The 17,578-nt window shown below is 36.3% G+C and overlaps 1 protein-coding gene across 23 annotated transcripts in view; it reads right to left on the reverse strand.

The window, feature by feature from the left end:
• Positions 1-1,957: 1,957 nt before the first annotated feature.
• Positions 1,958-17,578, reverse strand: part of MBTD1 (mbt domain containing 1) — a 67,847-nt gene continuing 52,226 nt past the window's right edge. For all 23 annotated transcript variants that reach the window (XM_055576245.1, XM_055576252.1, XM_055576244.1 and 20 more), the window contains 5 exons: positions 15,375-15,522; positions 14,328-14,410; positions 13,818-14,052; positions 13,246-13,323; positions 1,958-5,163 (listed from right to left, as the gene is read on the reverse strand). In XM_055576245.1, coding sequence (XP_055432220.1) covers positions 5,045-5,163; positions 13,246-13,323; positions 13,818-14,052; positions 14,328-14,410; positions 15,375-15,522 — 663 coding nt within the window. In that variant the 3' untranslated portion in view covers positions 1,958-5,044. The remainder of the gene's footprint in view (positions 5,164-13,245; positions 13,324-13,817; positions 14,053-14,327; positions 14,411-15,374; positions 15,523-17,578) is intronic.

Below are 17,578 nucleotides of genomic sequence, written 5' to 3' on the forward strand. Positions count from 1 at the left end.
GGAACCAGTCTGTTCCATGTGCAGTTCTAACTGTTGCTTCCTGACCTGCATACAGATTTCTCAAGAGGAAGGTCAGATGGTCTGGTATTCCCATCTCTTCAGAAATAGATGTTCTTCTGGAACTCTCTGGCTTTTTTGATAATCCAGTGGATGTTGGCAATTTGATCTCTGGTTCCTCTGCCTTTTCTAAAACCAGCCTGAATATCTGGAAGTTCATGGTTCATGTACGGTTGAAAGCCTGGCTTGGAGAATTTTGAGCATTAATTACTTTACTAGCAATGTGAGTTGTGGAGAAGGCAATGGCACCCCACTCCAGTACTCCTGGCCTAGAAAATCCCATGGACTGAGGAGCCTGGTGGGCCGCAGAGTCGGACACGACTGAAGCGACTTAGCAGTAGCAGCAGTGTGTGAGTTGAGTGCAATTGTTCGGTACTTTGAGCGTTCTTTAGCATTGCCTTTCTTTGGGATTGGAATGAAAAACTGACCTTTTCCAGTCCTATGGCCACTTCTGAGTTTTCCAAATATGCTGGCATATTGAGTGCAGCACTTTCACAGCATCATCTTTTAGGATTTGAAATAGCTCAACTGGAATTCCACCACCTCCACTAGCTTTGTTGGTAGTGATGTTTCCTAAGTCCCATTTGACTTTTCATTCCAAAATGTCTGGCTCTAGGTGAGTGATCATACCATTGTGATTATCTGGGTTAGGAAGATCTTTTTTGTATAGTTCTTCTGTGTATTCTTGCCCCCTCTTCTTAATATCTTCTGCTTCTGTTAGGTCCATACCATTTCTGTCCTTTATTGTGTCCATCTTTGTATGAAATGTTCCCTTGGCATCTCTAATTTTCTTGAAGAGATCTCTAGTCTTTCCCATTCTATTGTTTTCCTCTATTTCTTTGCACTCATCACTGAGGAAGGCTTTTTTTTTTTATCTCTCCTTGCTATTCTTTGTATTCTTTAAATACATCAATAGCTTGGTATAAAAAATGTCAGGATTCTAATTTCAAGTTAAGAATTTCAAGAAATGTTAGCATTTTCTAAGTCATTTTTTAGTTTCAAATGAATTTCATGTTTATATATGCTGCATGCTTTCACTACATTTAGTAGCAATTTCACTACAATTAGTAGATCCTGAGGCAGATCTGGGATATGCATTTTAATGTGGGGGTACCCATCCCTGATCCCGAAGCACCCTGGCTGAGGTACTTGTAATTAGCAGCAGCAGTTACGTACAGGCTTATTCTGTGCCAGGGCTGTTCTCGGAATTTTTTTGTTACACGTTCAGAACTCTTCATCACTCCTGCTGGCTTACCTTATCAGAGTACAGGTTTTGTGAGGGAGGAACTGATCCAACTTTCCCTGGGGCCTTTGACTGCTTACAGAAGGCACCATGTATGCGAGAGAGCCAAAGAGACACAGATGTATAGAACAGTCTTTTGGACTCTGTGGGAGAGGGAGAGAGTGGGATGATTTGGGAGAATGGCACTGAAACATGTATAATATCATATATGAAACGAGTCACTAGTCCAGGTTCGATGCATGATAATGGATGCTTGGGGCTGGTGCACTGAGACGACCCAGAGGGATAGTACGGGGAGGGAGAGGGGAGGGGGCTTCAGGAGGGCGAACACGTATACACCCGTGGCGGATTCATGTTGATTTGTGGCAGAACCAATACAATATTGTAAAGTAATTAGCCCCCAATTAAAATAAATAAATTTATATTAAAAAAAAGAGAGAAGGCACTCAAGGGACTCCCCTAGCTGTCCAGTGGTTAAGACTGCAGTTCCACGGCAGGGGGTGCAGGCTGAATCCCCGGTCCAGAAACTAGGATCCCTCCTGCCACCAGGTGTGGCCAAAAAAACAATTACAAAGAAAAAATAAGGCATTCAATGTTTTGAATGAAAAAGCAAATTCCTCAAATACCAAGCATATTAAAGAACTGCTCATGTGCAACTTAACTTTAACGTTTTATTTTGTGTAAAAAAGGGCAAATTTAGTGAATTATTTTCATTTTGTACACAAAGTTATAATTTTAATGCTTTTAACACATCCATGCTGAAAATTTTCAATTTGGTAAAAATGAAAGGAACATAAATTTCTCCAAAGGAATTTTTCACGCCATATATACACTTCATGAGAAAGTTTCACTTTCTCAATGATCACAAGTTACCAAGAAAATAAAAGATTAAATTTGTACAGATATTGATCTATATATCAAATACATACAGAAATGATGTAAAAACCTTATGCAGTTTACTTTGACCTCTGTCCTCAAAAGATTTGCCCAGGGACAGATGCTTTTCTTTTGTATAAATGACTGTGGCTTTATTTAAAATATGAAAATCAAAGGAAGAAACCCAGTTTAATCACAGTATTTTTAAAATCCCTTCCCAATAGTAAAGGATCATTACCAAATATATAGCACCATAATACAAATATTGATGGGAGAGGGTATTCACATCACACAAAATGAATAATAATAAAAACAAACAAACACTGAAAACCCGTGTTAGTATCCATAGAATAAGAAGTTGATAACAGCTTTAGCTTTCCTCATACACAGCAAGGAAAAAGTTAAAGAGTTTAAACTACCAAAAACCCCCAAATAATCCTAACAGAAAAAAAAAAAAAAAAAACAAGAACGAACCCAAGGTCAGCAGTATATTTGAACCGTAAGAGAACGGGGCTACTGAGTTGTACACTTGGAGTTGTGGCTAAGACATGAATCTCCTCTGCCACCAACTCGTTTTCTGTTCCTTCGGCAGTAGGAGTGAAGAGCCTGAACAGTGAAGAGGGCTTCAGATCGAGTTTATCTGGTACAAAGTCCTTACCATCACCATGCTGGTCATGGGATTAAGACAAGAAACACTTCATAAATATTAATAATATGTGGCAAATTTGAAAACAGCCTGGCTTTGCTGTAAAATTAGAAGCTTATAAAATCTGGCTACAAATGAGCATTTCACAGAACTAATTACCAGGCTCCAAATCAAATCCCTCCTGGTTTATTCAGTTCCCCATAGAGATCTTAAGCTCAGGGTACTGGTAAAGCACACGCTACAACTGGCTTCTGGTGCCCATAACACGGAATAGGAGTCCTGGGTTTAAATTCACTGAGCCTGAGAATAACGACTGTTGTAACCTTTGCTTTAGAAGTCTTCCAGGCTTTAAGTTCATGGGAAGATTCTTAAAAGTTGAAGATCTGGGAAGTTTATGTCACATTTACAGTAGGTCCCTCTCAGTAATGTTTAAGATAAATATCCAGTAATTTAACAGCTGAATTCACATATATTTGACACATAAGAATCAACCTGGCATTGATATGACTTGCATTTATGCCCCTAAAGAGACAGTATTAAGAAATGTTGACATGCAATTCCATACATTCTTACACTATAAAGTAACAAATTTTACTTCCAGTAGCAACTACAAAACCTTATGATATTAACCCCTCTTGCATAGAATGAGGTAAACCTGTGCATATTACCAATGCTATTATTCCCAAAAGTAGAGCAATATTTTAGAAAATAAATTGCTGGTTTTTAATGTTCTATGCATTTTAAAATTCAAACAAAAAAAATCTTACCTAATATGGTCTCCTGGGGCTTTCCATTAACATTTTTTAAAGCATTCCATAGGCTGAAGGACTGTAGAGGTTAATCATTTTGATTAATTTCTAATTAGCCCTACCTATATTCCAGAGGAGATGGTTAATATTACCACTCTGAAGAGGCCAGGCTAATACCCAGAAGCACTTCTACAACAGATGCAATTAATTCCTGAGAGTTTAGTTTATGAACCTCACTGGTAAATGCTAAAGCTCTCATTCAGTCACAACTCGGTCAGAAAAATGCAGAGAGCAAACCTTTCACCAATTTACCCTTATATCCTTTTTTAAACGAAGCCATGTGAATTTAAAAACAGGGAATGTTTGAAATGGTCCAAATCAGTTATTACTGTTAAATCTGAATACAGTTAAAGACAATTCGTACATATATATATATGGAATTTTAAGAAAATTAAATTCTCTTTCAAATTAGTTTTCTAACAAATCCAGGATAGTCAAAAGCATAGCAGGAATGATTTTGAAATCTAGACTTATCTTGGCTTTAAACAACTGTTAAAATAATTTTGATTCTCTTGGTAATACAGAACACATAAGTTTTGGGGTGTAGTTATACAAGTATTATCTCACAGATGGAGAGAAATGGCAGAGAACTAATGAGAATTCCTTTTGTGGGATATTTTTTAGTAAGGAAAATAAAATAAACTTAGGACAATATTGCGTTTTTCCCAATCCCTCAACATGTAGACCGAGATCTTGTATATCTTGTCAACCATTCCAGTTTAACATTTTAGTGTTAGGATGATTTTACTCATTTTTAATTAAAAGAGAACATATAAAGTATCCAGAGTTCTTCCAGTTTCATATAGAACTCTAAATAAATTTTCACAGAATGAAACACTTCTGTACAAATATTTAAAATGGGCTGCAATAAAATGCCAACAAGCAGAATTAATTACCCTTCCATGATTTATGTGGTGATGAGCTCTCCACAGGGGGGATTCAGTTGCATATTCTGCAGCAGAGGAAGCTGGAGATGTGACTGGCCTAACTTCTAAAATCCCAAAATCTCCCAACAGGTACCAAAAAGGTTCATTAGTAATGACAGTTCGTTTGCATTTACAACAGTATCTTTCTTAAGTCATTTCCTTCAATCCTGCTACCTAAACTTTAATCTTACCAAAAAAGTTAGAATTTCAATTCTTGTTAACAATGCACATAAATCCAAACTTGGAAAATATTACAAAATTCTTTCAAAAGCTTCAAATACAACACAAAAATTGTCCATCTTTATAAATTGAAAAATTTTCCCCCAAGGCTAAAATAGTTTCCCTACCCACTTGAAAAATCTGGAACTGAAATTTTCTATGTTTAGCAAAATGTCCCAGTAGAATAGCCCCGCTGTACAGCTGGATTGATTATAAAATCAGTCCTGTGTAAAATTCTTTCCCTCCCACCCTCAGTTTCTGAGCAACCTCAAGGCTCTTGTTTGATGTAAAAGTTGGCAGAGCCATTGCTTTCCTGATCAGATGCTCCTTGGAGGAAACTATAATCCTCTCCATCCATCAGCTCCTCTTTCAGCTGCAATGCAGTCACTGCAAGAAAGAGAGAAATATACAAGATGTTATTAAGTCTTTCTGGAATATTCAGATTGCTTTTAATCTTCATGTTCCACCAGCTTTATAGTTAATAAGAGGCTTCTTCATGTCTTCAATAATTTTAAAACTAACTCCCCCTGAAGGAGGAGCATTTAATTACTTTTAATTTTCAAAGTATATTTGTAGTTGAGAAAAGTTTCAAAAAAGAACAACCCTACAAATTGGACACTGCATAAATGAACACTGTCAATGAAATGTTGAAGGTGATAGTGATCACTAATTTGACTAGAATTTTTCTCATGATTAAGTATTCACTTTTATGTCAATGCCTATATAAATGATGTATTTTTTGGACAGTTAAGTAACAGAATAAATATGACTTTAATATGTTATCTCCAAGGAATACCTTTGTTAAAGATGCTTCATAAAAAAAAGATAAAACCTAATTTTAAAATAGTATTAAAAATAACATAAAATATATGATCTACATATAATTTATATATTTATAAAAATAAATAATAAACCCAATAGTAAAAACATCTGTATTAAAACTAAAATCAAGAAAAACTTAAGTAATCATTTCAGGTAAAACAGAAATTGACATCAGCAGTGTGCAAGTCACTGGTATAAAACAGCTAACACTTGGAATTCCCTAGTGTCCAGGGGTTAGGACTCTGCTTTCACTGCTGAGAGCATGGGTTCAATCCCTGGTTGGGTAACTAAGATCCTGCAAGCCTCGCAGTGCAGCTAAAAGAGAAACCAAAAACAAAACAGCTAACATTACCAATGGGATCACTTAATAGTACTTACTGCCTGTCAAATTTTTATCTGAAGATTTTTTTTTTTAATGAAAAGAAACAACAGTATAGGCAGTCCTCAATTTATGAACAGGTCATGTTCCAATAGGTCTTTATTTTTATAGACAAATGTTTTCCAGTTTCCATTATTTTCAGTGGGGTTTAGGTTTCTTGGTAGCCACTGAAGTCATGCTAGTCAGCATTTTTAGTGGCAGGAGGGCTCCTTGTAATGCATGGACAAGCAAGAAGAGAAAGAAAAATTTTTTTCTTGCTCGTCCCAGCACTGGTCTTAGGCAAAAGTTTAGGCAGTTTAATTCTCAGATTTTCCTATCTTCTTTTATAAACATCTCTTAAGTTACCCTCAACACAATTCGCCAGTAACTTCAGATTGCCCTAAATACTTGCCCTGAAGCCCACCCTCTACTTCCTATTAGAACTCTGTGAAGAAAAAATTACTTTCTTACTTTAAAAAAGATTAATTTTTTTGGATTGCACTGGGTCTCCATTGCTGCACACGGGCTTCCTCTGGTTTGGGCTTGCGGGGGCTAGTCTTTGTTGCCGTGCGTGGGCTTCTCATCGTGCTGGCTTCTGTTGCAGAGCATGGGCTCTACGTGTGCCGGCTTCAGGAGCTGTGGGACATGGGCTTAGTTGCTCTGTGGCATGTGAAACCACATTCCCTACTTTGGCAGGGGGTTCTTATCCACTGTACACCAGGGAATTCCCTAAAAGGGCTACTTTTAAAGTCAAAATAATGATAGAAAAACACTTTGTGTCTTGATTTCAGTTATAAAATATTAGTTTCAAAAACAAGGGTCTTTGACATCTTATTTGGTAATTTCAAGAATAATCTTATGCATTTCTCTGGTGGCACAGTGGTAGAAATCCACCTGCCAATGCAGAAGACAGGTTCGATCTCTGGTCTGGGAAGATTCCATATGCTGTGGGCACTAAGCCTGTGTGCCACAACTCCTGAGCATGTGCTCTAGAGCCAGGAGACACAGCCACTGAGCCCATGTGCTGCAATTACTGAAGCTGGTGCTCCCTGGAGCTTGTGCTCCACAATAAGAGAAGCCACCTCAGTAAGTCTGTGCACCGCAGGAGAGGAGCCCCTGTTCGCCACAACTAGAGAAAAGCCTGTACAGCAATGAAGACACCGCACAGCCAAGAATAAATAAATAATCTTTAAAAAATATGGAAGAAAGTAAAAACAAGCATAATCTTCTGAGATATGCTAATTCATTTTATTCTGCTTTGGTAATGGTGTTAAAAAATTTAAGTCCAAAGACAGAAAAGTGAATACACTATTTCTATAATAATAGCGAAACACATACCAATCAGACTGTTAAAAGGTAAAGTAAACACGACTGACTGCTTGCTTTCTTTAAAAAATCGTTTAAAAATTACTTAATATGAAAAAAATGCTTTTATGGAGGATATCAAACACAGAACAGTATCCTTCAAATCAAACCAACATGCATTAATTGCTAAGGACATTTGGACATGAAAATAAACACATGGAAAAGGAAAAAAAAACAAATTTCATTAAAGGTGCAGTACCCACAATAAAAGGTTGATTAAAACAATATCTTGTTATATGATGATCAGATGGCTAAATGAATGAGAAAACAATTACTGTGCTTCAAGACCAAATATGCTCCATTCAAATGGATGTTTTTGCCTTTTTTTTTTTAATGTAAGAAAATTAAACAGATTCTAAAGCACATCCTGAAACTATTTGCATTTATTATTAACAACAAAGTTCTGGATTATGCTTCTACTCATGTTAATATATGGAAACAATGTTCTAAAAAATATAACTCAAGATAAACATGAAACATTCACTGAGATGTGGGATGTTTTATCTAAAGTTTCAGGGTTTTCATGGAAACTAAAATAAAGCCTGTCTGGTATCTTCACACTCATCATTTTTTCTTTACAGGCTTTATTGTCAATGAATAATGGATGAAATAAAATAGACTCTGTGGCTAATGTCACTTTCTACACAAATGCATTTTCTTGGCTCTGTTTTTAAAAGGAAGTTACTTTGCTGACTCTAATCACTAACATTTCAGGACATAAACAGAAATCACACTTTTCTAGTTAGAAGTCCATAAATAGTCAACTCTTGCAAAAGCTAAACCAACTATAGTTAGGCCAGCAACACAGTCCCTACACAGTTTCACCAGAGTAAAATCACACAAAAGTCCTGCAAATGTGCCCCCAGCTCAGAAAACACACATGATAAAGTCTAGAGGAAAGGGAAGTCATTAGGAGGCCTTGTGGGCTCTACCCTGTATGTCTACTCCAAGTTCCTCGGTTTTACCAATCCTAAAAGTCAAGTTTTCTCACAAAATGTGACATACACCTTCAAAATCAGTCTAATGCATAAAACAAAACAAAACATCTAAAATGCAGTAAAAATCGAATATATCCAGAGTTCACAATATCTACAGTTAATTAAGTTATAAAAGACTTTCATAATAACAAGTACAAGAGGAAAAAAAAAAAGTTAAAAAGACAAACAAGGAGCTGAAATGCTCTTTTTTTTGAAATGCTCTTGATATTTGAAAGTATTAAAGAGCAGATAAACTTGGATTTGCAGTCCTAATCCATTTCTTACACAAAAGAGGTACTGTAATTTTTTCTAGATATAAAGATATGAGAGTGATCTTCAGAGAAACAGACTGGGAAGGATAAAGATCACCTAATATACTGTTTAAGAAGGCAAAAGCTAAAGAACACATCCTTAAATGAAAAAAAAGAAAAGAAAAAAGAAAAAGGCTGATGACAACTTCAGGTGCAAACAGTAATGAGAAGAAAACAGAGCTAGACACTAAGTCTCATCAGGGTTTCAACAGGGATTTGAAAGAACGCAAGGCTTTTTAAAGAACAAAAATTAGATGAAAAAATGTAGTTTACAAGCAATAGGTAGGACACATGGCAGAATATATGCCAAATTAGATACCACTTTGATGCCATCTGGTCTGTACTCACGTCTAAGATTCATCATATGTAAGTGAAGATCCTCTGACATTCTATGGTAACATGTTTGTTCTTAGCAAGGACAAAGGGCAGTCTTCCTTACTCTACCAACTTATCCTAACCAATTCAACTTGAATTAAACATTAATCACCGTACATATTTCATGTTCATACAGAAATATATTTCACTCAAATGCAATACCAAAATTATACAGGTATTTTATTTCCAAATTCATGTTATTCAACTAAGATTGTGGTAAATGTTACTACCAGAACCAAAATTACACAGGAATACAACACACATCTGTTTATTGAATGAGATGCTAATGGAATGCTATGAAGAAGAAAGCCTCATTTTTGGATCTGATTAATCATACTGATCCCTTATTGCATATTTCTCCCTGAAGTCAAGTCACACAGAATTCTGCAATGCAAAATGTTCAACCATTTTAACAAAACCATGAAATAGTACAAGCTATCCCACAAATTCCGTAAGCTGAAATTACAGCTTTACTGAATTTGAAGCTCATAAGTGGCTTATAACAAAATAAAAATCCTTTCCTGATTATTCATTTTAGTGAAGTAATTACCAAGGACTAGTGAAAATGAATTTTTTAGTTGAAAGATAAAGAAAAATTTGATGAGTCAGCATCTGCCATGCGAGACCATGCTTTGTCTCCCACCACCCTAACCCAGGCTCTGACCCTCTGCAGTACCTGAAGTGTTGATGTGACTAATTACCTGTTTTGAGGCTGGGACTGAACTCTTGGCTAGTGCGGGGAGGTGGGAAGGCCTCCGGGGCTGTCTGTGCTGGAAGGGTTCGATATGGAGGAGGAGTCAACTCTTCGTCACCAGAGAAGCTCCTCCGCACCCCACCTGTCATGGGCAGGCTTGACAAACTGACAGGCTTCTTCCCAACTGGCATCTTCCTCTCTAAATATCAAGTTAAACTAAAGTAAGCTTTTACTTACATGCGTGGGAAGAAAAGTGTATCATAACTAGGAAAGGTTGTATTGCAGAGGATACTGTGAAAAGAGAACCAACTATGCAAGGTTCGTATTTTTGAAAACAAGGATGTGTGTGAGAAACAAGGGTGGGTGGGTGTGTGTGTGTGTGTGTGTGTGTGTGTGTGTGTGTGTGTTGGGGGGTGGATGATAGGGGAGATTATTTCTAGTCTCTCTGAGTCTAGTAATCCTGGTTCTTGACTCTGTGGTCAATTTAAAACGAATCAAAGCAAAATGAATGACAGAGAGCATTGAGTGTGGAGCACAGCCAGCTGGCTAACTACTTTCAAGTAAAATTTTAGTTTGAGGGGGACTGAAAATCCAAGGCAGAGAGAATTTTAAAGCCCTACTTGTAGGTATTTCACTGTGCCCATATAAGCCCAAACACTGTCCTTCAGGGAGAAATCAAACAGCTTAATTAATGAATTATACAAGTGGCAGAATTTTACTGGTATGAAATATGTTTCCCTAACTTTTGGTTTATAATTCACTCTTTTAGAAAAAAATTCTTACTCTGAAAAGCAGTTCTAAAATTTAAAGATTCGTGGCCTGCAAGATCTTAAGCAATTTAATTTCTTTTGAAACAGCCTTTGGTTATAGTTTCATTAGCAGACATAGGCCTTCAAAGACTTTTACAATACTTTCACCACCAACAAAAAAATACTCTAAGCTTTGCAAAGACTGATCAAGCATACCGCATTTATCTGGTTAAAAATTGAAGGATACTTACAGATCTTTGTGACTATAAGTTATACCTGTTTTATTCCAGAGTTAACATAACTCAGGAAAGAACAATCAGAAATTTGCTTTGCAAAATCAGAACTAAAAGACAAATCTAAGTCAGACAGTATTAATATGTAAAATGATCTGGAAATCAAGTTCCTATGAGTACACATTCAACTCTCAAACCAAAATCACCTGTAGCATTCATTTAGATGAAAAAGTCTAAATGCACTACACACTTGGGAGGTAAAAATGCAAGGAGAATCTTCAATTCTCTACTACTTACAATAGCCCCTGAAGATGGTACAGAAATGAGTGCTGATTTCCTGCTCTAGAATTATTAAACTTTGAGGAAAAAAACACTTTTCAGATTGGACAGATCGTATGTATACAACAGTCTATATGATTCTCTTGACAGAACGTTCTTCATATTGTTCGAAAGCACTAGTTAATAGTTATCCCTTTACAGCATGAACACAGCTAATTAAAAAACAGGCTAGAACAATGAAGTCAATCAATTATTTTTGTAAAAAATAAGCCCTACCAAAGAACATACCAGCAGATGATTTTAGGTTGTAGAAAGACCAGAGTCATAAGATGAAACAACAGAGCCAGGATATAATAATCTGTAGATAAACTTAAAAACAAAAGGTTTTGTGTCTGACTGATAAAAATCTGCATGCAATGGATGACTCAAGGTTCCTGGACCCCAGGTTCTTTCTTATTTTGAAATTTCTAATAAACTATTTGCTAAGTAATGTGAAAAAATAAAAGGAATAGACAGTATCTTAAAACGAAGAATGCTTTTCATTCACAGATGACTGCAATTCCTTATCCTGAATTCCGAAATTCAGTTTTTTTTGGGCAACAAAATCAGACCTCACTTGGTGATACTATTTATAATAATCTTTATTTGGCCCATTAAATGTTACTATTTATATATATTCTGCTTCAAAGTGCTGCAGAGTCTGCAAGGGGTGTTACATAATATATGCTACACACACTGTACTTCTTTCAAAAAAAACCCCAGAATTCTAAATTCCAAAGTGCATTTGATCTCTAGGATTTCTAATAAGGGACTGTGAGTCCATAGTTTTTTCTTTTCTATGTCCAAAAGACAATTTAAAGGCATTAGAGATGATGTCGCAATATTAAGAGCTATTAAAATATTAAATAATATGTTCTAGGTTTAAATTCATTTTTTCAGCTAATCCAGAAATCTGATGATGTCACTAAATGGGACATTTAGTGACACACATTATTAAATGTCACTAAAAATTGGGATACTGATATTATCACTTCATTAATTTCATATTTCTTCCCATGTCCCTAGCCTATTAATTCAAAATGATTACACCCCATAAACTATAACAAACCCAGTAAGAGTCACACTGAGAGAGGTATGTGAACTGTGTATACAATGCTCAGAAGTTTGTTCTAAAAAATGTCGTAAAGTCACTGAGTAGTAAAAAACATTCTTAAATTCAACACATTGCAAAGAAAATTCTGAAATCTCAAATTCTTGTCCAGTTAAATGTAAAGACAGGCCAAAGCAGCCTGTACTACTTCAGTCTTAGAGAAAGCTCAATGATCACACCAGCTGTGGTTAATCCACTGACATGAAGTTACCACATGACTTCTTGCTCATCAGTTTCTGATAAACTGGAAATCATTTTAATCTGCCTGGTTTGGCAATGTTCTCTGGAGTTCTTTTAGGTAAATATCAACCATGGTAAGCAGCCAGTAAGCAAAATAATTCTGGGTCTACAGAGGCTTACGTCTACAATATAAAAGACGGTAAGAGATAGGTCTTGATGGTTAGCACTATAGTGAGACCGACTTGGGTTTCATGTAGGAAGAAACTAAGCACGCTGCAGTGGCTGCTATAAGTCCCCAGGAAAAAAATGAAAAACAAAATAACTTTATCTTAGGATGAAATATTCCATGACAACTTTCACAAAGAGAAAAAAATCTATAGCTTTCTATGATGGAGGGGGAAAGATTTTAAAAGAATCAGAGCTATCAATATATTTTATATTATTTTGGCTATTAAGGCCAGTTATCATTCATTGTAAGGTAAAATACTGTCAGAAAGCATATTAAGATTTGCTTAAGCTTGATTTCATTAGCTATCAAGTTGAATTTCATTTTTCTTTTATTTTTTTAACTTGAATTTCTTTTAAGTACCATTTTAGGAAGAGTTTTTTGGTTTAGAAGGATAGGTTTTTTAGTCTCCAAGTCTACTGTAAGCACCAAACATCTGTTTTTATTTTTAATAAAAAAATTTTTTAAAAAGGACTAATTTTCAGGTTTACATATTACTTCAAGAATCATTCATAGACTCTACTCTTTACCATCTATTAAATGTTATGGTAATAATTTCTCCTGTCAATCAAAGACAAGTGCTTCTTATTTTTAAAAAGTCTGCCTTTTATGGCATACTGCACCTTTAAGCATAATACAGGATGCACAGTTATCAGCTCTCACAAGGGATACCATTTCTATGCAAGGATACCAAGACCCCAGTTGGTTAACAAGTTAGGAAATGTATATAAACACCATGTGGTGACCCACTTTTCTTATGTCCTTTGTATTGCTGGGACTTAGTCTTTTTCTTTTGTTTTGATGAACCTGACTGGCTTTCTCTTGATGCTGAAAAATAAAGAAGAAAATTGGTTATCAGATAATTTCTTACAACTCTCGATACAACTCAGATGAACTACCTTTACCAAGACCATGATGTTTATAAAAGTACACAATGCTTTGAAAATAAGGGTACTTGTTCCTGCAAAACCATGAACCTCAATACCAGATTCCATTATTTATTCAATAAGCACTTTGTATATGTTAATAAATTTTAGCCTGTAACTTTAAACTCACTAAAGGAAGTCTAATTTACTTCGGTGGGTGTTCTTAATGTTGTGCTATAGTCATTAAGCAACTAACTATTGAGTTCACACTGCCATGGCACACATGGTCTGATTCTGTGATATCATGGTTGAGTCTTATCAGGTAAGATCTTACCTGGCAACCAATCAGACATAGGTATATTCTTGTCCTGTAAGCTCACAAGATGATTTATGTGTGATAGTCCTTGGAGAATTGCTGATTTTTACAAAAGGACACCTTTTCTTATACCAACTTACACTGTGATGCTGGAGGCTGTAGTTGATATCCAGTTAATTGACACCACCCTACAGGATAGAGGTCAGGGGACTCACAGTCTACCCACTGATCATATTCTTCTTCCCATCCATCAAAATGTATCCTCAAGAGACGATGAATAATTCGAGTTACTGTGGCTACACATATTAATCGTGGCTCCATGAGGTCCACTGCTTCTAATTTCATTCCGACACGAAATCCGTGATTTGGAACATCCTAACAAGGAGAAGCAAAACATTAACACTGGTGAAAAGAAGAATGTATAACTCCATCATCACTAGAAAAGAAAAAAAGAGAAGTAACATAACCAATTAACAATTTAGACCAAAAAAACCCTTTACTGAAACATATGAAGGTGAAGCATGTAAGAACTAGTTAGGAACTGCATTCATTCCTAATAATGAAACAAAGTTTGGAAACAAATTTCAACTCCTATGTAAAGGAAATACCTACACTGTTTAACTAATATGTATGTGTTTATTTAAATTTACCTTATTAAACAGTTTTACTGGTGCTGCAATGGAGCCAGTTTCCCTGAGGTAGTCAAACCATTTAAAAGGAAGCTTTGTGTAACCTGGAAAACACAACTAGTTTAACTAGAAGTTCATTTAAAATTAGTGTAATATAAAAATGCAGATATAAAGTAATTCAGTACACATTACAATCTCATGAGCTAATGCTGTAGAGTACAATAATTCTTCCCTGTTATATGGCTCTTCCTGTTTTTCTAGACAGAAACAGGTGCACCCACGTATCCTATAAGAACTAGACTTTTGCTTTTCAATCCTAGGCTTAGAATAGTCTAACATTTAATATTTTTCAGTAATATTTTTCTTTCTTTGTAAGAAAGAACAGTAGCTGGGCAAATACTGTTTTTACAGTCTTCTGTTTTGGCTTTTCTCCTTAAGAGAAAAATCCAAGGCTCAGATATTGAAATTAGGAAAGTCACTGGTTAAGCCATATGAACTATTTAAGGGTGTCATTTTAAAAAAAGTCATATGGTAATTTTTATTTTTTTTTGGTAATACCACCTGCCTTCTGAGATCTTAATTTCCTAACCAGGGATTGAACCCAGGGCCCTGACAGTGAAAGCCCCAAGTCCTAACAACTGGAATGCCAGGGAGCTTCCTCATACAGTAATCTAAACATGAAAACTTGCTTTCTCTCAAAGGCTAAAGTCTATTTTTTAAAAAAAGTTTATGTATGTGATAGCCCTTTGAGCCTACATCATCATCTCAACAGGGATGAGAATACCAATTCTTATTATAAAATGTACAAATGCTCAGGAAAAATTCTACACCAATTTATTAAAGCTAGCTAGGTTACAGGTCTTTATGTTTTCAGACACCCCACAGCTCTTGATATAAATATATACATATGTAACACACATATGTTTATATATACATATATTTTCATACAGCAAATAATCTAGGGCTAAAAATAAAAAAGAAATCTAGGGCTGTGGTAAACAGTGTAAACAGGTACCTTGTAAAAAGAAAACAAGGATGAATACCCAGGTATATATTAGAAAAAAGTACCTCTGGGTGGAGTGAGTTCAATCATGTTAATTTCACAGAAACCAACAGGGAAAATAGAAGGGGAGGTTGCATGATAACAGAACCAGTCAGATCCATCTGCTGCTTCTGAGCCATCGATCCCTATCATCAGGAATCCATCAGCCAGCACCTTTTAAATTAAGAGAATTGCAAGTATTTAAAATTAGGTACCACTATTATAAAAATGATCCTTTAAGTGACATTCTAAAAGAATGCAAAATCTATTACATAAAGATCTCGTGAAAGTGAGAAATGTTTATTGAACTGTCTTAAATAACTGAAATTATAATGAAAAATCTGTATAAATTCTACTGTGTGCCAGAAATAAAAGCATGGTTACAGAGAAGTAATTGTAGAGGTCTAAGGAAAACATACTCCTGACGATGGCCAAGGCTGTTTTCTTCTGTGGCATCAAACGGGGGGGCTGAGTGCTCTTTTACAATTCAACTATCTAGTCTCGGCTAAGCTTTAAATCTTATTCAGTAGGAACTCTACTTATATCCTTCTGATTTTCACATAGTGGAGTTTTTCTAAACTTTTTCCATCTTCCTCAAGCTCCAACTTTACCGCTTTCATGCTCTGGATAACTGTGCTCCTCCATGACAGAAACTACGAGAGGGACCTCACAGTCCATCCTGTGCATGTCAGACTGCTCTAAGTAGTAGTCCTTCCTTTGCCTCTCAAGACAAACCTCTCCATGTCTCCCAATTCCCGTTATATTAAAAGTATTTTATTTTGAAACAGTTCACAATTAAAAAAAGGTATATAGAGTACAACAAATTCCTAAATACTCTTCACCCAGAGACCCAATTCAAGTTATATCACTCAGTTGTGTCCGACTTTCCTCTGTCCATGGGGATCCTCCAGACAAGAATACTGGATTGGGTTGCCATGCTCCCCTCCAGGGGATCTTCCCAACCCAGGGATCGAACCCAGGTCTCCCACATTGCAGGCAGATTCCTTATTGTCTGAGCCACCAGGGAAGCCCAAGAATACTAGAGTGGGTAGCTTATCGCTTCTCCAGGAGCATTTCCTGACCCAGGAATCGAACCAGGGTTTCCTACATTGTAGGCAGATTCTTTAAGAGCTGAGCTATCCGGGAAGCAGCGATCTTCTAGTTTGTCAAATCCAGTGTCTTTTTCCCAACACTTCACCCTCCTTTACAATATCCCATACCAGCTGACTTCTCAATTTTTTGAAGCATTTATTCCCAGATTCTCACTACATTATAGCCTACTGATCCATCTTCTCACCTGTGTTCATTGCTTCACATTTTTTTTGGCAACCACCCTTTCACCTTCAATTCTTATTTCTGATTTTAGCCCTTTTCTTTTGTTTTCATGATGGCATTCACTCTTCAATGGTTGACTTTTATGCCAACAATTTCTCAAGTTTTATCATGAGTTTTTCACCCTCCCAGTGTCTCAGGCCTGCTTTTTACCTGCATGCTGAATATATTCTCTGAGAGTTAGTACAGGGCATCAAACCAACAACTCTTTCTCCAGCTCCTTTCAAGGGCAATCAATTGCTGGGTCCCCACAACTCCCCCTAAACATTCAGTCCCTTTATCCTAGCCATTAACTCTCTCTCCACTATGTTGCTTAATATTATCGCTTTCAGCCTTCCCTATGTACATTTCCCCTCTTACACAGTTAAAGCTTTCCTTTGCTATGTACTCTGTTCATGCCAGAAAGCTTTACCAGCTTAACCTGTTCACTAAAGAAAACTCAACGTGACCAAGCATTAAAGGCTGCACAAATTAATTTCACATCACCTTTCTGTCTACTTGCAGGTTCTGTTCTCCTAGTTATTTCTACTACATTGTGTGTGTGTGTGTGTGTGTGTGTGTGTGTGTGTGTATATATATATATATATATACTGATTTTCTCTTTAATCTTAAGAACTCTGAGACCTCTAGAAAGGACTACCTCCACTCATACAGGATTAGTTTTTCCCTTTTGAACACAGCTTAGTGAATCAGGGGCTCGTATCCCACCTTCAGAGTACCACGCAAAAAGCTGGGCTCAGTTGTTCAGATTTTCTCTGTAATTAGAATTAACATACAGAGAGATAGCAGTCAAGCCATGGGTTGGAGCTGGCACTGAAAGGCAGTGATACAGAAGGGTGAATGAAGTGAAAGTTGCTCAGTAGTTTCCGACTCTTCGTTACACCATGGACTGTAGCCC

The sequence above is a fragment of the Bubalus kerabau genome, chromosome 4 (assembly GCF_029407905.1).
Source record: "Bubalus kerabau isolate K-KA32 ecotype Philippines breed swamp buffalo chromosome 4, PCC_UOA_SB_1v2, whole genome shotgun sequence".
In the NCBI taxonomy this organism is placed as follows: domain Eukaryota; kingdom Metazoa; phylum Chordata; class Mammalia; order Artiodactyla; family Bovidae; genus Bubalus; species Bubalus kerabau.